Source organism: Eufriesea mexicana, unplaced genomic scaffold (genome assembly GCF_001483705.2).
Source record: "Eufriesea mexicana isolate 0111107269 unplaced genomic scaffold, ASM148370v2 scaffold6248, whole genome shotgun sequence".
NCBI classification, from domain to species: Eukaryota; Metazoa; Arthropoda; class Insecta; order Hymenoptera; family Apidae; genus Eufriesea; species Eufriesea mexicana.
This window is the reverse complement of record NW_016914133.1, coordinates 32,323-55,432: the sequence shown is the minus strand read 5'-3', so window position 1 is coordinate 55,432 and position 23,110 is coordinate 32,323. Positions and strand designations below refer to the sequence as shown.

The window sequence follows — 23,110 nt, the reverse complement described above, 5'->3', positions numbered from 1 at the left end:
GTAAAAATGATAATACATCCAATTTTTCTTTTACACGATTTTAATTGAACACGAAATAAAAAAGAAATTTGGTTTTCTTTTTACGCGATTTGTTTAGATTTCACATAATCGTTCCAAAATTCCAAGGAAAATTTAGAAATGAAAAAAGAAATAGCTCACAGGAAGAATTTCACTAAAGAAGCAAGAAGACGATTGATTATTATCAGAGGGTGATTAGGAATAAAATCTTGTTACATGTCAGTCATCCATACACATTGCTAAATCATGGTGTTTATGAGTTAATGATATTTTTTCTTTTATACAATAGATTTTCAGAAGCATGAGGGTTGCAAATATCATCTATATTGTTGTAAGGAGTTAGGAAAATTACGAGCGAATGAAACATGAACACCTAGATGACAGTTCAAAATTATACTTCTAGTATTACTACAATAGAACTACCAATTAGTACTGTACAACTAAATATACTATACACGAATCATACTAATTGAAATGGTATTATGAAGATAAACAAATATAATTAAATATATTAAATGAAATATAATTAGATTAAATATCATATAATAAATATTGAATACAATTAGATTAAATAATGCATGATAAATATTTGAATATCGTGTAATAAATATTAAATATCATATATCTAATATTTAATGTAATTAGATTAAGTATCATATAATGAATATTGAATATCATATATTTAATATTTAATATAATTAGATTAAATAATACCTAATAAATATTTGAATATCATATAATAGATATTAAATATCATATATTTAATATTTAATATTTAATGTAATTAGATTAAATAACACATAATAAATATTTGAATATCATATAACAAATATTAAATATTATATATCTAATATTTAATTAATATTTAATGTAATTAGATTGAATATTATATAATAAAAATTAAATATCATGTATTCAATATTCAATGTAATTAGACTGAATGTCATATAATAAATATCAAATATGATGTATTTAAAATGTAATGATATTAAATATCATATCATAAATATTGAATATCATATATTTAATATTTAATGTAATTAGTTTGAATATCATATAATAAATATTAAATTTCATATAATAAATATTGAATATCATATAACTAATATTTAGTGCAATTAGATTAAAAATCATATAATAAATACCATTTCAATAACAATCAACGTTAATTTTGTCAATGGAAGCTAGTTATTAACAATACCTACAAAGATGAAAAATTAAAAATTAGTCATCCTGACTAGTTTTGTAGTTTCAGTCTTGAATAAAATCCTTTATCTGAAATAATCACTTTTCAATTCATTCAAATAATCAATTCATTCGTTCCATGCGCTGCATACCAAAATGATCGCGTCACGCAAGTATTGCAGTGTATCGATACCGTGTGATGTATTTTTAGAGAACGGTTTACAAGTGTTTTTGGTCGATAAAAGTGTAACTGTGATATTAGCAAGATGCTTGGCATACCGAATACTTGAAAGTATAATTTATTCGTGCGATACAATGATAGAGATTAGTACCAAAATTACACTGCAGATGTTGCTGCCACTCAAAACCATCTGCACTTCGTAATTCTAGGTACTTAACTCGAAGCAATGAAATAGAGAAGGGTCGTTTGCTTTTAACTTTAAAGTTTAACTTTCATTTATCGCCAATTTACTATAGCTAACCGTTTAAAGGGAAATTCCAGTTTAGAATTTAACAAAAATTCAGGCATTTAATTAACATTTCCAAATTTCTTAAAATATAAAAAATATATATTATATTATATGTTTAAATATATGTAGATGAAGGAAACTTTCAAAATTTTTTAAATTACAAAATTCTAGTTCTTTAATTCAAATTTTATTCCAAAAAATTACAAATATATATATAGTGCCTCAGTGCACAATTCCACTTAAAAAAGAAAAAAATATAGTAACTTTTGCTTTATAAATCTAGTTATAAAATGGGTATTGAATTTTTAGTTTTATTAAAAAAGAGTCGTAGTGTCTTTTAACTTAAAATTTTGTCAGAGAAGCACAAATATAGTTTATTTCAAAATTTAAACAAACGATGTGTCTCCTAGTTTAAAATTCTATTCCAGAAAAGAATTTAATTACAAATGACTTCAATTATAAATGATGGGTTCTTATGTGGCAACTGCAGCATGAATTTAATCATTTCCAACAATAAATTACCTCGAGTCATCGTCAAACTTTCAAAACACTCGACTAAGTCGTATTAAATATACAGGGTGATTGATGACTAGTGGCACAAAGGACCAAACAACGAATCTACGTGAAAATATAAATCAGAAATATAGAATAAGATTTGTACACAATATTTCCTTTAAATAATTTTTATTTAATTGATTTTAAATTTTGACTAATTGATTTCGAATATTCGCCAAATACTCGACATAAATTACTTAAAACTGGTAGTCATAAACCCCTCTATAATTCCTAAAAAGCTAACATGTTTTAACATTCTTTTAATTACTTTTTTAATTAAAGTTTTAATGAAATAAATTCTGAATTGTACGTACGCACAATATATGAAAGTTTAACATGGAATTATCTGCTAGAATGTTTTCACTGTTATATATTTGGCTTCAAAACTTCTATTAGATTGGCAACTAAGTGATTGCGGATTTTAAATAAGAAGGAAAATACTAAATTTTTTAGTGAATCTCAGATTTCGGTGTCGTCTGGGCTGGTTCATCTTACATTACACACGATCTTTTCCGATTAACGTTGTTATAAACTATCCACTTTTCGTCGCCAGTTATCAGTCGTTTCAGAAATCGATCAATTTCGTTGCGTTTCAGAAGCGAATCGCAGATGCTAATGCGTTGCGTCAAATGAATTTCCTTAAGCTGATGAGAGATCCATAAATCGAGTTTCTTGACATAGTCAAGCCGTTTTAATTTCTTTCGAATGCATGTATGCGATACATTGAGCTTCTCTGCAATCTCACGTGTTGTGCTATGACGATCTGAATCGATAATGGCCTTGATATGAGTCTCATAAACTTCAACTGGACGGCCAGATTGTTGCGCATTTTTCAGTGAAAAATCACCAGAATGAAATTTGGCAAACCAATTTTGATACTGTCTTTCTTTCGAGGCTTCATTCCCATATACGGCACGTAACTTCTTGCGTGCTTGCGATGCGTTCTTGCCTTTTCGGAAATAAAACAATAAAATATGTCCGAAATGCGCGTCTTGTTCTTCCATTTTTAAATTGGAATAAAAACGAAACTAAATAACTAATCGATACAATTTTTCAACTAAATTAAAGGCGGAAGTCCAAACAACAAGAGAACAATATAAGTTAGGTGCCTTGAACACGCTGGCAAAACAAAAGAATGTGCAAAAGTCATCTATTGACAAAATCCGCAATCACTTAGTTGCCAACCTAATACAATATAATGTACTTAATATGAAGCTAACAGAGGAACCCATTCCAAATCGACTGTATATTTCTCGAAGACATCCTAAGTTACTATTTTGAATCTGGAAATACATCCAATAATAAATCATTCTCCCGATTCGACTGCAAACCCTCTCAAACTTTCATTTACCACGACAAATGGAGAGATTATTGGCACACGTCACAGGGATGACAATATTCTCAGTGTGAAAGCAAAGGTTTACGACTCTGGTCGATCTGGCTACCTGTAGGCACCTAAGACACGAACCTCACAACAAGTCGCACGAAGAGCAAGTTGATTTCTCTATCTATTGATCGTAAAATATCTCGTCGAGTGACTTCATCGCACAATCCAGGTGATATGTGTGACAGCTTCAACCTTGGACTCTATAGTTAGCTGTAGTAGTTAGGCTAAAATTGCAAATGCGTGTTAAACAAGACCTTTATCTTCCACTGGGACTAATTAGATCTATTATGCATTCCTCCTGTGAGACTTCTCCTGAGGGTTAATACTGTACTCAATACTGCAGCAAATATTTGATATTTTTATCATAATTGCTATTACCAAGCGATAGATCAATAATCCTATAAGCAGCGCTTCATCTGTGCGGAATTTATTAGCATAATGTTACTTTGCCAAAATTCGTTGAGGATTTGCCAATGATCTGCCAGCTATCAGTTCCTAGAATTATCGATGGACCACTAATATGTTGTTCGCACATAGTAATCGACGATTAATCTTGGCTAAGCACCGTAACGAGTTAGCTCGTCCCTCGTTAATTTCCGAGCCCTAAAATGAGTCCCTGAGTGCTATTACCTTGGGACACTTGATTTCTAATGCATCCCGAATTGCTATTGGAAAATTGCGAACTGTCCCGATCATTTATTATTCGTGTAGCACACGTGAACAACGATTAGATCTCATAGGACTATTCTTTAATCCATTTGCATCATGGCTCTACTTAAGGTGCCGTGTTCAGGCATCAGCAACGTTCAACTGACGACTAGCCCGTATCACTGCGTGCGTATCAACACCTACTCATAATGGCAGTTAAAAGGATTTTCACGACAAAAGTAAAACTTGTTAAGAATATAATGAACCGATGTAGATGAGATGCTCGCAAAAGGGATCAAACGTGATCTGTGGCATATGAAGAATATTCAGCAACTGGTAATGGAAAAAGTCAGCTCGCGGATTATTCCGCGCTCGGTGATAGGCGACTGTCGTGGCTCGCGGAATATTCCGCGCTCGGTGATAGGTAACAGTCGTAGTTCGCGGAATATTCCGCACTCGGTGATAGGTGACAGTCGTGGCTCGCGGAATATTCCGCGCTCGGTGACAAAGGACAGTCGTGGCTCGCGGAATATTCCGCGCTTGGATGCAAATGGGTTAATATATTTAGCAATATATTGTGAAGCAAATTTCGTTTTGCTTCCTACTTTCAAGGAGACTGCAAAGCTTTCGAGTTACTGATTTGGTTCAAATTTTGTAGGATGGTAGATATAGTTCTGGTGGTGAAGGTATATGATTATAGGTATCATTACTCTATTGAGTAAAAATTATTATTTTTAAGATATTTGCGATTAAAGATTTATCGTAGGTTTAATTCAATTCTGTTTAGAGAGGTTACTATGTAATGGTTTGGTGTAGTAGCAATGGACGCATATTTCTACGCGGTAGGGGTCCGTGTTCTCAACTCCGGGGAGAACGAGAAATAAATCCTTTCTTCTCTTTCTCAGACAAATAGAGAAATGTGCTTATGTATGATCAAAAAACGAGGAAGGGGAAAATGACCCAGGGCTAACTTTTCATTTTGTACTAGTTGTGATGTGGAAAAACTTAATTCTTGCTTCGAATGATTAAAAGAAATTCATTAACAAAGTGTAAAGATATTTTTTAATATTAAGTGAATTATGGAGTATTATTATTTTAATTCGATGCTGTTCTATTGAAAGATCGATATCTAAAGGCAAAGTTCAGTTCCCCAGAGACAAATATAAAATTTGTTAATGTTCGTATCCTACGCGATAGGGGCACACGGTACACTTAGTTACTAGGTCTCACTAGAGACCCATCGATTTACTCTCTAGAGTATCGTTGGTTCGTGGCGCTGAGATCGCCAGTAACTCAAGTTGAGCATGACAGATGGCGCTGAAGCATGAATTTACTAATCGGTTCAACGAATTTGCTCGTTTTTGGCACGTCACGATATTAATATTAGGATTTTATGAGATAAAAATGTTGCAAAAGAGAGTTCAGATTATTTCCCAAACTAAGAACTATGAAGTAGAAAGTAATGTACAATTTATTTAAAACTTTGTACATTTCTTTCAAGCTTTGAATGTAGAACGTATAAATGTGAGATAAATAGTGGCTATTGTCTCAAAATGTGAAATACAATAAATTAAATTAATTGTAAGTTTGGAGTTCAGAGTTATTTCGATGATATCTTTGTACAGTGATCAGAAATTGAAAACTTACATTTCGATTTCCGGTTTACCGAAACGGTTCCAGAGAATTATTATTTTCAGAAACAGTTGGAAAGAATAGAAACCTCGAATTTATATTTAATTGCCTTGGAAGTATCGGTTCTATATCGGTTCCAGTTTGATTCTATATCTGCTACAAACACATACAAACTTATGCACGAAAGTATTCGAACACTTACATTCGCTAGGTTCAATAACTGAAATATGTACCTTAAATGAACAATAACACGTTAGGACATTAGTAGTAATTAATTATTAATCATAGTACGTTAAATGAATAAATAAAATGTTTTATTTTATTGTAATATTTTAAGATTATATCAGAAAAATTAGAAAATAATTCAACGATGTGTACAATACTTACGATATATCAATTGTAGATATAAACCGCGGTGGCGCTAGTGAGTTAAGTAGAAAATCGTATTAAGGCTACCACGAGCAACAACAATGAATGAACATAATATTAGAACTTCTTATGTTTTAATTAATGGTACTTTCTGCTAATATTATACATAATTCAAAAATTTTTTTGTGACTCACTAGTGCTGCATTTTTATAATAAATATATTATAAATTCTATATACATCGTTGAATTATTAATAAGATTTTTGAATTATTATTAAAATTTCCTTCTTGTTATATGCATCATTATTGTTTCCAATACCTCAGTTTAATACGATCGAATACTTTCATGAACGAGGTTAGGTAAGAACCTCTTTCGACAACACGTTCATAACCTCAATTCGATTGCTTATAAATCTGTTGGCAAGAACTATTACATAACAGTTATCGAAAGTTATTTCTGAAAGTCTGAAAGCTATTTGAAACTCCAGGTATAAGCGAATTGAAAGGATTAATCGAAACTCACCTACAAAACCAGCTCCTTGTAGGAATAGTATAGTGGCCCAAAGGACCATGCCGCCAAAATGGCGGGCCAGGTATGGACCGCGAATTCTTCCACACACGTGCTTTCCACTTAGGTTTCCTCTCAGAGATGTACGACTTCGTGCTTCGTGTACAATTGCTGGGTGATCTGCACATGCACCTCTCTGAAAATTGCTGCTCATCTAGCCTCCTCTGCCGTGCTGCATTCTTTTCCTTTCATTCCACCATAGCCACTGCAAAAGACGAAGCGAAGAATGAGAGATAAATTGCTTTCCTTCGTGATACCAACGTGTTTCAATGAAATATCTCGTAATTGGTAGTATAATTGAAAAGAGAACGATTTTATATACAAAAAGAAGATTAAAATATACAATGAAGATTCTTTTCGCCATGAGACTTTGTTTTTGAGGAGAACAACTTTGTATGTTGGCTGTGTATATACTATTGTACATCGACTTAATGGATTTAATGTGTTCTGAATCCAATTTTTCTTCAGATTTTCTTTCTTAAGAGAATAATACAGTAATAATAATTTATTTAAAAATTGATTTATTATTAAATTTATTTAAAAATCAGAATTTATGGTAAATTTTCTTACGATATAGTGGGCAAATACCTTTTTACCCATTGCATATCGTGTTTTATAGTACATTCTTTATTACTCGATACAATAAATTAAAGGTTTGAAGCTAATTTTTATGTTTTCAAAACCCGAATTTAAAATTTGGAATTATTTCGAAATTTTCTCATTTTGTAAACTTCCGAAATTCGAAATCAAAATCTGGAACATTGTAAATTCTTGACATTCTCCAAATTTGAAATATCGATTTTATTTTGTAAGAAAAATATCTTCTTTTAGGAATAGGAACTAAAATATCAATAAAGAGTATGTTATATATAAATCATTACTGGTTACAAAAACAAAATAAAAAGATATTTAAATCAAATTCTCCAAATCCTTGTTTAAAACCAATACCATAGGAACCATTTATAAACCCAATTTACATTTCTTTCTCCAACAACTATAGTATCCAATGAAAGTAAAGATCTTTTAGAAAATACCATTGATGATAACGCAATAAAATATCTGTTTTTATTTTTCCTTATTTAACTTTCTGAAATATCGTGTCGTAAAAAGATACTTACGAAGTTCCAAAATTTGGAATCAAAATTTTCTCAAACTAGGTCTGAAAATTCTATATTCTTCCTCCAGTCGGGAAGGACATGATTCTATATGCAGAAACGAATCGAAAATAAAGAATAAAATTTTTTGATTCGAAGCTTCGTTTTCGAGAAAATCGACTTTGCATTGTTACCGAGTGAGTGTGCACTTAGCTATGGCTTATATGAGTAGATCATCAATACATGAGTATCGGTGATACAATTGACGAAAAGGTGATTCTACATGAAAAAATAAATCGAAAATAAAGAATAAAATTTTTTGATTTAAAGCTTCGTTGTTGAGAAAATAGACTTTGAATATTCCCCGAATACGCGTGCACTTAACTTTGGCTTAAGCGGGTGGGAGCATCAGTATACCAGCGCACCCGGTGCATATTCAAAGTCGATTTTCTCGGCAACGAAGCTTCGAATGAAAAAATTTTATTCTTTATTTTCGATTTGTTTTTTCACGTAGAATCATTTTCTTCTCGATTATTCCACCGATACTCATGTATTGATGCTTTAAGGTCAATTTTCTCGAAAACGAAGCTTCGAATTAAAAAATTTTATTCTTTTTTTTCAATTCGTTCTTGTTTGTAGAATCACTCCCTTTCCGGTTGTACTAACGTTGTTGGAACACCCTGTATAGGAAGCGAAGGGTTTATCGAGGACTTGCGTGAAAATCCTCGAACTTCCTTGAACTTGGAATCGATCTAAGTAGTGGCGGGGGTGAGAATGATGTTGCCACAATGTAATAGCGACAATCTTACTGGATGAGATTGCCTATGTTATATGTCTTGTTCGGTTGTTAACGAGAACCTGCTGTAGTGTCCTATTTATCGAATCCCTTCGATGTCCTAGAACGCTTATCACGCGCCAAATTAATATTGCGTGACTAGTTGTAATAATAAGGATCCAAAGTGTGTGGTCAAAAGAGAGTGTTTATTTATAGAAAAGTATAGAATAGTTATAACGGAGACGTTGAACGGAGTACCGTTTCGAACACGCGTTTATACGTGCAAGTAAGATGTTTCAAGGATCGGTGTCGAAGACGAACTGATTTCTCGAATTTGATCTATGTCGTGTCTCGTCGTGTCCTGTCCGGTGTTTTCTCCAGTTTAGTTCTGATTGGGCAAAATAAACGTTGGTGGTGGAAAAGTAAGGAGTTTTAATTGGACAGAGGGTGTGACGGAAGGACCTTTGGCTAAGGAGTAGGAAACTGTCAAGGAGTCGATTTTTGATGGTCAATGACGTGATTTATAAGTGGTGTCCGTCCATCGCTTGTTGGGTCTGTCACACGTGGGTCCCATCTGTCGAGTCTGGCAGTTGTAAAATTCCTAAACTTTGCTTTACCTTTATAAACTTAATCCGCTAAAACGGCGTTGAGGCACATCTATCCTCCGGAATTGCAGTCGCGGTATAAAATATAAAATAAACCGTTAGGTCTGGCAAAAGTGCAAGCCCTAGAATAAAATTATGTTATAAACTCGCTCTCCGGGACGGAACAATGGTTATTGTGGTACAAGTGCTTATAACTACAAAACAAATTGATTTGTATATATTTTAAAAAAGGTAAAGCAGTCAAACATGCTGGAGGCATGGAGCGGGAAATTCCGATGCCGAATTGTTTGACCCTAAGACCTGGCTGTTGGAAGATCATAACGGGTCTTCTTTGTTCCACGACGCAACAAGGGCTGTCTTGGGACAGTCCTTCACAGACATTTTAGCGAGAGTTGACGTGAGAGTGTCGATCGGTTGCGTAATCATAGATCAGTTATCAGTCCAGTCTTTTAGTTTATACTTCATTCCTAGTCTCGTTTAGCTCCTAATAAATATATATTTCAGAATAAGATAATATCTCTTATTCTCCATATCTGCCAATCAAACAGTATCCTTACATACACTTACTGACGAAAATTAAGAAAAAACGTAATCATTTGGGAATTTCAGAATATTCTCTATCTTCCAAGACACATAGGTTGAAACTGAACATAGCATAATGAAATAACATTCCATGCATCAACAAACAATTAGTTCTTTTTCGAACATACTTATGCAAAAGTCATAATTAAATTGAGGTGAAGAAATAAGATAAAATCTGGGTATTTAGTATATTGCAGAAAAGAACAGTTTCATTTGGCTTACGAAGATTAGAAGTTTCAGTTTACGAACAATCGACAGAAAGATCTTTGATGGTTATCTGACTTCCAGGCTGTGAAAAATACGTGCAGTCTGATATGAGTTATAGTGACCACACGATTGCAAGTAGATGAATGCATAAAAAATCGATAAATACTGTGAGGGATATAGCTTTATATCGAGTTTGTATGAATGAAATGGAACGAGTGGAGAATGAATAGAAAGAGGATTGGTATGACTGTGAAGAAGAGTGGTAGGAAAAAGCGAGAACGAGTCGGTGAGTTAGCGTGATGGAAGGAAACAGCGAGTAAACTGCAATAGACAATGTTAAAACGTATTCTAAATTGTACATTTACACAAATAGAAAACGAGTTTCTCCACGAGTATTTCCAAATTTATTCCAAAAATATTTAAACATTTATTTTATACAAAATTCTCTTTATTTTGCGTTAACGCAATACTATTATATTTACTGAGATAATTCAACGCTTGGTATATCATTTTAAAATACCAATAAATTTTCTAAAATATCAATTTCTTTGGGTTTTTAATTGCGATTTATTAGTTAATCATTCGCTCCTTAAAGGGTTAAAAAGATCTCACATAGAATGAGAGCTAAAATCTTGCGAATGATCGATTTCTTCCCAATTTTTAGTTAGAAAATTACATTGCATTGGATAGGTATAGTGCATGCATATTTCACGGATACCCTGAAAATGTACGAAATCAGAAACTCGATTCGTGTCACAATGTATAGAACTCAGAAGTTTGAACATGGAAAGGATTCAAATCTGATTGGACACACTGTACAGACTCATTTTCCCAGATACAATCGTAGAAATAGGTTACATGAATTCTCGATATTGATTGGAAGTGTCACACTTACAAACAGAATTACATTGTCACGTATGATGAGGAAAATGGAGAAACACGAACAGATAGAGGGATCAAGCATCGATGTAGACACAAAATCAGTGTTAATTATTCAATATAAAATAAGAATGATGACGATGCAACGTGTTTTACTATACTGTCGAAAATGTACTTAGATTTCTAGAGCATCAAAGGATATACAATACCTGTCTCGTTCGAGTATTTATAGGCTTTTGCGTTCTGTATAGTAGTTTCCTAACCTCACTTTTACGCAAAACTTTTGTGCAGTAGTTTCCTAACCTTAGTTTTGCGCGTGACCTTAGTACAGCCATTTCTAACCTCACTTTCGCGAGCAACTTCTGCACAGTAGTTTCCTAACCTCACTTTTTCGCATAACTTTCCTACAGTTGTTTCTTAACCTTACTCTTGCGTGACCCTTTTGTATACTAGTTTCCTAACCTTACTCTTGTGCGAAGTTTTTATACAGTAGCATTTCTCTAACCTCACTTTTGTGCGAGACTTTGGTACACCAGTTTCCTAACCTTACTTTCGTGCGAGACTTTGGTACACAAGTTTCCTAACTTTACTTTCGTGCGAAACTTTGGTACACCAATTTCCTAACCTTACTTTTGTGCAGTAGTCTTCTAACCTTACGAAAATTGGACACACGGAGATAATTTCATTATTAATTAACTTAAATCCAATATTTGTCATTAATAATATAATATTTACATAGAAAGAGGGTGTGTTACTGACAGAATAGAGTACAAAAATAAGAAACTAGTAGACATAAAGTTAGTATTAACTTAAGACATTTAAGGGAAGATAAAAGAATTGCTAAAACGACTCATCCTACTACTATGTTAGAAATAGGATTGTAGAACGTTGAGAGTGTTAAAAGTAAATTCAAGTAAAACGAATAGAATATTTTTTTTCTCTGTTCTACATTTAATGCAAATTAATAACTTTTAGTATGCAAACTAAAAGTTTCAGTATACACATAGTATATAGTATATCGCCACTTATTGAAAACGCAAGACTCGATATTTCAAAAATCAATATCGAAAACCATCCCTCAATATTTCAAAAATAAATATTGAAACAAAATCTCATATTATTCTTTTCATCTTATTCTTTCCCTTTTATCTTATTCTTTCCATGTATATAGAATCATTTACTCGGTTCCATTATTAATTACGAAGCACCCTGTACATCGCAGCGTTATTCTTCATTGTAAATTTCTGTCCCTATATATTTCATACATTTTATACATATATGAAAATACGCATTTAAAACACTTTTGACGAATATTTTATAAAAATTTTTTCTCTCACGTGGACTTATTATATTTTACTCACAATCAGTTAAGTATACAAATAATCTCCCTTGGCGAATAATTTAATTTTGACTCTTGAAATACTAATTTAATTAATTCGATTGTAATACTGAAGGCTTTGCTCTTGCCTTTTTAATTATTACGTATTTTCTCTATTAATTAAATTCTGTTATGGAAGCTCACAAAGATCTTGTATGAAACAACAAGAATTGTTTAAAATGATTAATACCGTTATTGCAGGATGATCCTGAAGGACGTCCAGACGGAACATCGTATTTGCATCTCTCTGTCCAGGTAAGACACGAATAAATTCATTCCAATCGTGATCTGCAACATATTTATGAAATTTGTATTAGTTAATATCGCGTGACGATATTATCGACTTACAATGAAAGAATATAAACAAATATACAGAGATATTGGCACAGAAAAATTATTTAAATCTGCCCTGAATGTTAAATGATTTATTAACCAATTGCGACTCGGAAAAAATTTCAATTTCGCGTTAATGTTCTTTTAACTTTTACATTTATGGGATACTGCGAGATTTTTACAGTTGTGAGAAATACCAGCTGCTGTGTCCAGGTTATTGCATGGCATGCTGGGAAATTTTAGTAGAATAACTTTTGTGCAGACCCACGCAATGGCTATTCCATTAAAAATATCGATCTATAGACACAGACAGTGCTTTAGTTTTTTCACGTTACACGTAGTAAAAAAAGGTAAAACCAGATTTTTTATTTTTATTTTTTTGCGAGTTTTAAACTGCGTTAAATGCTTCGGTTATTAACTACTACCATTTGTTTTGTGTTATTATTTATGGTATTATTATTTGTTTCGCGTCATTTTTATGTTTAGTTTATACTATTATTATAATACTATTATTTATAATCTTATTATTTGTTATATACAATTTTTGTGGCAACAATTTAGTTTCTTTAGAAATAATTATGTTTAACAAATTTCTATCACGAAATATTTTTAACCATTAATAGGAGTAAGAAATAAAATTTGTGATTATATTAATTCTACATTTGTATAAAAATTTGTCAAAATTGCGGAGTAAAAATATTTTGCCCAAAAGTAGCTTTGGTTCCTATTATTTTTGTTAATAAATATTTCTAGAAATTCTTTACGGTTAAATAATTTAATAGAATGATATTTATTCGACATGTAAATGACAATGCAATAATGTCTCTATTTTCTTTTGCAAGCAGACTAACTCATTAAAAAGTATAAATTACTCATAACTATTGTAATATATACAAATAGATAATAATATATATAATAATATAATAATATATACTATTGTAATAAATTAATGATTATTGCAGTTACAAAGTATACTAAATATTTAACTATTAATTGTACGTAACTGTAAGTAAACTATCCATCCTCCACTGTTTCGTTCAAAAGTCTTGCACACACTCCATAAACCATGAAGCTTTATATCAACCCTCACGAAAAATCAACACTCGCATGCAGTAAGTACTTCTACCAAAAATAAGAAATCAAACATAATTTAATCTGTCAATAATAATAATAAAACAAACAACACCCACATACAGTACCTCTATTATAAATAAAAGAATCAAACATGATTTAATTTCTCAATAATAATAAAACAAACAACACCCACATAGAGTACCTCTACCATAAATAAAAGAATGAAACATAATTTAATCTCTGGCTAATAATAAAACAAACGAGAATAAAAAAGGAAAGTAAACTAAATAACATCAATCGGTAAACAAGTAAACAAGCTATCGTAAACAAAGTAGTATAAAGAAGGAAGGTAGTGAGGTTGATTTTTCGCGATATCGTGGGTGAAACAACGAGCACTTCCGAAAACACGGGCGATAACAATCGGTTCGTTCCCAAGCCGCGGTATTAATGGCAATTTGCGCGTGAACGCGATACAAATCGTTAATAGAGAGGACGTAGGTAGGTGCTGACCTTTCCGGCCTGCGTGGCACGCGCGCACAGTATACAGAGCAAGCACTCGGTCCGTGGCAACGAAAACACTGCACGCTGGTCGTTCGCCGCTTGCTCGCCGGCCACAAGCCTTCGAGCAACAAATGAACCTTGCGGTTTATATTGGCACGCCTTTATACGCAGTCTCCAGAAATCGTGCTCCGAAACTTGAGACACTGGTACACTGTTGCATGGCCGCAACTTCGCGTGGTTGCCGTTGCCGTTTAAGTTTCCGAAACATTTGATCGCGCGTATTGCGATTACTACAGCGACCGTTGCGCCATCGTGTATCGCATCGCCGATTTAACCGCGGTACGAGCGTCGCGACAGTTTTCTATAGGGATTTCTAGTTCGTTTGAAAATTAGTTTGTGAAATTAGTTTTACAGCGATTTTTGCAGTTACGAGAGTACTCGAATTGGAGTACAAATTTGTTGTCACTAAGGATATTTACGTTGTTTATATTGAAATTGTATTGGGTGCTATTGTAATGTTATTTTAAGGTTTGTTAATCCAATTTGTAGAGATACAAGTGTTTATTTTTCATTCCTTTTGCGAGATTAATTTCAAAAGGGTTTTGCTAATTGGAAAAATGTTCGGATTGATGTTTAAATCTATTTTGACGAAAAATATATAAGCTGCTTATATCGTGTGCTGTAGTCATTTAATTTTGAGGTTAGTTAATTTAGTTAGTAGGGATAGAAGTATTTATTTTTTATTCTTTTTGCGAAATTAGTTTCAAAATGGCTTTAGCAATTGGAAAAGTGTTCGAATAGGTATATAAGTCTGTTTTGATGAAATATATGCATGTTGTTTATTTTGTATCACGGAATAATTTTATTTTGAGGTTAGTTAATTCAGTTTGTAGGAATAGTAGTATTTAATTTTTATTCTTTTCGCAAGATTAGTTCCAGAATGGATTTGGTAATTGGAAAAGTGTTCGAATTGAAGTTTAAATCTATTTTGAAGAAAGATACGTTGTTTATATTGTACCGCGTAGTCATTTTATTTTGAGGTTAGTTAATTTAGTTTATTGAGACAGAAGTAAAGCTTTCGAATAGATGTAATGGACATGTTCGTATTTTTACGCAAATCGATTAATCTGTATTGCATCAAATGGTTTTCAAATTAATGGAAGGGAAGTAAATGGTTTTCAGCGTACGGTCGTGTTTTGATTGACAAATAAATTGTTTCGTGATATTGGAGAATTTAATGCAATTATGTTTGAACGAATGTAAAACTGATCAATGTTTGATCAGAAAGAAACCCCGATTTATAAAAATAGCTTCGGAAATCGAGGTGGTGAGCGTCAATGAACCTCGTAAGTTGTGAGTCATTTGCGAAATTAGCTCAAAGGGGAAGTATAAAAATATCATTGTTATTACGACAGATAATTGCAATCACAATTACTATAATATGAAAATTTGTTAATCTCAATATATTATAATATGTTGTAGAAATGTATTACAGTAAATATCATAAATACTATAATTACTATAATAATATAGTAATACTATAAATACTATAACCACTATAATAATATAGTAATACTATAAATACTATAATCACTATAATGATATAGTAATACTATAAATACTATAACATGTATAATATGATATGTTATAATATATAACAAACTATACAATTTAATACTATATAACATCCTATGTAATATAATACAATATTACATATTTTGAAACTATTTATTTTATAAAATCTTCCTATCCCGTACTTTCTATAAAATTAATTACTCTTTCACTTAAAAAATTTTCTACAATATATCAAAGCCAATTTAATACTGAAATAACCTTTCACCTATGAATTTTTTTTTTAAATTAAATTATATTCCAACAAGTCAGTTAAACAGAATAACATTTCTTTTTCACATTTTTTTATATTATATCACATGAAACAAGACTACATGTGATAATTATGTCAACTACATATACCATGAAATGCAAAGCAAGTACATAATAAAAATAATATGTATTTATTATGAAAAGTAGCGATGGAATGAAGACACTTACAATATAAAAATGTGTCTTCAAATATTTAATTCCAATCTCATAAATAAAACATGGAAATGACTTATATCAATAAATAATTGTTATTTCTCTGTAGTTTTTATTCATTTCTTGCTATAAGTCCAGAAATTTTTCGAAAAATGATAAAAAATATTACTATAATATCATACAAGGGAACCGAGCAAAATAAAATTATGTATTGTAATTAATTGTAATATTACTTTTTACATCCTGCATAAATAATATTTATAGAAAATTTAATAGAATATGACAATAATTTAATAATTTAATAGAAAATAAACAAGAAATCAGCTTTAAGATGCAATTATTTAATAACATTTAAAACTGCACTTAAGGTATAATTTGCAATAAATAATCATTTGTTATTAAAGTTTATATTGAACCAAGATATTTAAATGGAGAAATAGTATTTCGTATTCAAATTATTTTTAGCTCGCGAAGAAATTGTAAATGAAACCATGAAAGTCACGCAAATAAAATTCTTAAATCAGAATAACTTAATTACCGGTAGTTTCTTCACATGCACAGGCCCGCAGCCACTTACAACGGAAACAGTAACGGATTCTCCGCATTGCGGTAAATTCTATTTCATCTATTTTCGCAATCAGATTATATTGGTATATGATAAGAATCGAGAAATTCATCTATAGAAGAATTTATTTCTTCGTTCATTAGTTTAGTCATATAGAAGCAGTAATTTACATGCATAATTACAAAATATTTCTCATTCAATACTTGTACACAGTACAAGTGTACCTATAGTTTAATTCCTTAATCGACTTTTCATAAATTAAATAATTAGTTTCCTAAGAAAATATGAAAATATATCCATGCTTATGCCAATTTTCCTCACAGTGAATTCATTAATGCAATTGATTAATTCAATTATTTTATCAATTATTTCATTGTTTCATAATTCATTAATTCAATTCTCTGTGTAAATTTAATTTAAATTGTTTGAGTCCAAATTTATACCTAGAGTGTTATTAATATATTTCTATAATATAAACACTATCTATTATATGTAGTTATGTAGGTGTCTACATAATTTGTGATCTAGGTAATATTAGAATAGCGTGCAAAATTTGGATAAAAGTAAAACTGTGATTAATTGTGTGAAAGAAAATAAAGTATAGCAGAATTTGCTATATGCATCTTCCAGATGACTTTAGGCACAGATACAATTTTTACTCGAAGCATAATTAATACTATTCCTGATAAAAATACTTATTCCTTCGCTATTTTCTTTTTGATAATAAACAAAAATTTAAATTGTTCTCTTTTTGCTCCTCCTTCATACCTTATGAACTTAACATCCTGGTGCATTTTATGCTTACTAAAGTATAGCACTTCATATCTGAAAAATTATAGTTAAATAATTTCATATTATTGCGTTTGGCCAAAAATATTTTACCAGAAATACTATTGTAATTGCTCCAATTAATATACCCTTTATTATGGAAGGAGAAATGCATTTTCATGATGGTTTGTTTCAATCAATATGGGATACATCTAATCCTGTAATGACCTAACGCAAATTTAACTTAAGAAATTATAATCGTAGATAACTATACATGAAATTTAGTTGATTAGAAAATTATTTTGTAAAATGAAAGAATTTTATGAAATAATATATTGAATTATATTTCTGTTCCATATGCAAAATAATATTTATTTTCTTCGTTGTAAATAAAATAAACCAAGACGCAATAAAAATTTTATGGTGTCTAGATATTAAAATTCCTCGTTACATATCCAAGATTTTATACAGGGTGTCTGATAACAAGTGGTAGAACCAGAGAGGAAGTGATTCTATATGTAAAAATAAATCAGGAAGGAAAAATACAATTTTTTCATTCGAGATTTCATTTTCCACGCAGAAAACTGAGTTTGAAAATTAATGAATGCGCGTTTCAATCAAATTTTAATTCCATGAATTTTAATGTGGACCATCTTTCCTATTCCTTTCCTCCCACAAAAGAAAGAGAAGAAAGAAGAGAAAAGAAAAAGAAATTTTTTGTTATTTTATAATTCGATCTTCTTATTGTTAGTTATTTTTGCAAATATAAAAATGTTGGAAATTTTTACGAATACGAATAAATACAATCTACAGTGAAATTCGTATTATTAAAACTTAAATAATTAAACAAAATAACACGCAGTCCTCGAATTTTCTACATCAATTTTCTCAAAAAAAGATACTCAAAAAGAAAAATTTCTTTGTGACGTATTTCGAAACACTTTTTAATATATTATTTAATTATATTAATTTTAATTAATGTTATTTTATAATTATTTAATTAGAATTACTTAGTTTTCGGTTATACAATAATTACCACATAAATAGTACTTCTTTGATTTAATCAGACATTTGCTCAATTATAGTTCATTGTTTCACTGTTTCAGCCAAGTAGCAAATAGCAACAGAACCTACTTTCTTGACCTCGATTAGAAACATCATTTCTATAATTGTTTTCTGATTATTTTCAGTGCCATCTCTAGAAATATTATCGATCACGGTATTTTTGACCTTCCTTTTCGTTTATTTTCTAACGAAAAATCACGGACTTTGAATCTCTCAAAGCTACGTCGCACTATCCTGGACCTGACATTTACATAACCTTCATCAAATTCTAAATTTACGCTTTCAGTGACTTTTTCAAGTTTAAACTCGTATAAAAAAGTCACACGAACATTCTGATTATTCACGGTACCTGACAATTGAATTCGTATATTTCTGTTATCGATTTCCTTACAATTCGATAGACGTGTATTACAGAAGATTTCTCCTGCTTGAACGTGATTGATAGCAATTGGGGCTAGAGGGTTTTACGGGGATTTTGGATCCCCGAATTGGACATGAAAAAGAACTCCGTAGTGCACCATTCCGTGCGAACCTAATATCGTTAACTTATCTAAGTGACTCGTCGAATAATTTTATGATCCATTTGCCTAGAACATGTCTTTTTAATTTTTCTTTGATTAACATTTGACGAACAACACTCTCTTTCACGCCCAATAAAGCGGATAGGGAATTTATGGACGGAATAATCTCTTGGGTCATCACGTTCTCAACATTTGTCTCTGGGTCCAAGTCTCATTGAAAGAACTTTCTAGATATTCATCGACTTTTCCGTTTTATCTCGACGAGTTCGACTTGTCGAGAAATTTTTCGTCGAGTTTCTTCCACGAATCTTCACACAGATTTATGTGTAAGTTTGCAACTGCTTTCAATTAAATGCAAAGTTTGGCTTCTGAAAAGAGAGCGAAATAGTAATTTTTCAGTAATAAATAAATGGCTGTAAAAGTGCAGAAATAATTTGAAGTATGAATAATATCTTAGTAACAAACAAATGTAGAAAAATGAGCGTGGGAGTATAATATCTAATAAGTAAATAGATTGTAAATGGAAGTGTATGATCTGTAATTTTAGATCAATAATTTTTAATTAGAGTTCAGTGATATGAGCCGTTCACTGCACAAATCGATTAACTCCACTTTTTGAAAAATCTTAAATTTAAGTGTCAAAGCACTTGGTATAGTCATAACTTTTTATATTTATAATAACTTTCCCTGATAATTAAGATTAACACCATTAAACGACAAAAATTTTTTGGCCACTGAATAATAAATAATTTATTTCAGAGGTCACTTTGATTAACTCCGTACTCTAATGTAAATCGTTGCAATAATGCAACTCAAATGCACTAGCAAGCCACGAATGATAACGGTGAATTTTTTAGTGTCGTCTTATCAGAATTTAAGTAAAATTTAGTAAAATTTAAATTTATTACTTTTCCCACTTGCCAAATCGATTAACTCTTCCAGTAACATAAAAATGGTAACATTACTAACGATTACCTTTTGGCTATTTTTTCTTATAAATTTTATATACCGCTAGATGAAAGTTACATTTGTATTCATGCATTCTACGATATTTATTTCGATTTAAATTATAAAGGGAATTTTGAAAAACAATATACATTATTTCATTGCATTTCTCCACTTTTTGTTTTATGGAGCTAATGAATTTGTGCAGTGGACGGCTCATATATTGCAACATTTTTGGGTGTAACGTGAGAATTTTTAAACGATGAAATAGTTAATAATTTAATCTACCTTTGAGACTGTCAAATATAAAAATGACAATATTCAATGTAACAATATCAATAAAATTTCTATTCTTTTTTCTTGTCATATTGGTAAAATAAATATATCACAGAATTATAGTAATTAGGTTATGAATTATGTGTCGTGAGATGAAAATAGTTGAAAATCACTGTTTCAGAATATTATTTAAAGATATGAACAATTTTTATAATATTTGTATCCATTTTACAATTGTTTATAGAATAAAAAATGATTTTTATATTTTTCCCTATATTAACTTTTTGCACTTGAGAGACGACTCTCAGACGCCATTTTATCAGATTCTATAGGTCGATATTAATTAATATACCAAATTTAAAATTACCCAACAATGCGTGGAATATTGAAGTAAAATAATTCTAGGTCTTGCATACAATTTCTTATTTAAAATATTAAAAATATCGTTGACTTTATGGCACAAAGTGTTCGAGTTACGATTTTTCTGTAACGAAGAAATGACCAAGTGCAAAGGATTAATAGCTTGCATTAACTTCTTATAATTTACAACTAACAATTTTAGTAAAGAATTTATAATAACGCAAAATAAGAAATTAATTTACAATAATTTCTCTATATTAATATTCTTTGCAAATATATTTAAAACTCTTCCTAAAAGAAACAGAATACATATGGAAACATAATACAATTTTGAAACGACAATGTGTAATATAAATATAATTATTATTATTTGAAATACATTATTACTTACATCATAATTGATAAAATAATAAAGAGGTACTCTTTAATTTTATATTATAAAAATTGTATAAACAAATCACATTATATTTTATAATAATTGTGAATTCAAAAATATTTTATATCAAATTAAAAATATTTTACTATGAATCGAAGGATGAAAATTATATAGGCATTCGAATTGAAAATAATTCTTTTTCAAATACATGACCATTAACACTTTCACTATACATTGGTTATATATGATAGCCACAGTTTCTTCTGTGGCGCCACGGTGGTCATTGGTAACCAGAACACTTGAACTATTAGCAAAACTACAATTGTAAAAATCGAATAAAAATTGACAGTTAGTGCATTTTGAATATAACCGCTAATTAGAATATACTTTAAAAAAAAGTGCCCCATTGAACAATTAAAAATTTTTATTAGAACGTCGATCGACAAAATATTAAAATAAATCTTGCATCTCTTGGGGTACACCCTCGTGGCGTCCTGAGCCAAACATGTGATTTCGGCGTGGCAGTCAAAGGGTTAATAGGTACCATGATTCGTGTATATCGAACAATACTATAGTAGTTGGGCCAGGAAGACGGAAAGGAAACAAAGGCCACTTAGACGCAGACGGAAAGGCATCGATCGCTACTTCCGGGAACTTCCTTGGCTGTTCAATTTCAACAAAACTACTGAAATTAGGAGTTGTTGCTTAACAGCCACCACTTAAGTAATTGACCCATTGTATATTAAATTACTCCAACCATTCCTGTTTCGACATTACTAACAAATTTGAATTTTGTTATTCTGGAATTATGTCACAGGATGAATTAACATTCGCTTCAGTGAAATAACCGAAGTGAGGTTAGGGTTGGCCACCCCACCCCGTTAAACAATTTAATAATTTTTTTTATTTTCAGGAATTAATAATTTTTTCTTCTTTTCAGATGTTAATTATTTTCTTCTTTTTCAGCTTTTAATTATTTTTTTCTTTTTTCAGATTTTATTTTTTCGTTTTTATTTATCTTTATTTGAGAATTAGAATATTTCGCATAATATATAGTTGTTAAACAGAAAACTCACACAGTTTGTACCAATCAGTGTTCTACTTGGTAGATAATTAGGAATTAGACATAAGTTCTAGAATAAGAATATTATACATATAAATACTCTATAATGTTAGTGTGCACGAAAGGTGCACACTGCTAATTATACCATAATGCGATAAATAGCATAAATAAAAAAAAGAAGAATGTATACATTTCATATTTCCCTGTCTTATTCCTCTCGTTTACCAAATACAACATAATTCTCCTCGCGATAATCGCGATCGTTCTTAAATACCGACTAACCTACGCGATGCACTCCGGTATACTCGACAGCTCCACACCTCGTAAGTTATCCTCAAAGCTCGTTTCCAATACTTATTTCTGCCATTGTCAATCTCGTCATGTATCGAAATCTAGGGTGGTTGGCAAACCGGTGGGACATCTGGTATCAATACGAGGGTTCGACCTTAGTCGTCTTGGGTACCAATTATGTATCTGCGTACATGACCGGGAGATGGGTCCTGTAGTCGGAACATTCTATAACAGCCTCGAGAGGTAAAGCTTGTACCTAAAACGGGTTAAGTCTGTGCGGATAATTGTTCTCGCGATAATCGCGATCGTTCTTAAGCACCGACTAGCCTGCGCGACGTACTCTCGTGTACTCGACAATTCCATGCTTCGTAAGTTATCCAAACGACTCGTTCCGATATTCATTCCGGCCACTGCTACCTTCGTCACGCATCGATTCTAGGATGGTCGCCGGGTTGGTGGCTCATCTAGAATCAATACGAGAGTTTGCGGCCCTAGTCGTCCTGTGTACCATCGCGTACGCGCCGGGGTAATGGTCCTGTAGCCGTCGAGACTGTATATGGGCCTGCGGTTAGTCACCAGGGATG

The 23,110-nt window shown here is 31.2% G+C and overlaps 1 protein-coding gene across 7 annotated transcripts in view; it reads right to left on the bottom strand.

Annotated features, from left to right (window-relative positions):
* The window catches only part of LOC108552350 (uncharacterized), a 199,079-nt gene that overhangs the window by 157,255 nt on the left and 18,714 nt on the right, over window positions 1-23,110 (bottom strand). For 3 of the 7 annotated variants that reach the window (XR_001890547.1, XM_017906851.1, XM_017906854.1), the window contains exons 2-3: window positions 12,542-12,639; window positions 6,787-7,036 (exon numbers count right to left, since the gene is read on the bottom strand). Coding sequence is in view for 6 of the 7 variants with exons in the window: in XM_017906851.1 (XP_017762340.1) it covers window positions 6,787-6,985 (199 nt within the window). In the remaining variant the exon portion in view is untranslated. Of the gene's footprint in view, window positions 1-6,786; window positions 7,037-12,541; window positions 12,640-13,688; window positions 13,728-14,268; window positions 14,356-23,110 lie in introns of those variants that run through there. The other 4 variants (XM_017906855.1, XM_017906856.1, XM_017906852.1 and 1 more) reach the window with 3 other exon arrangements.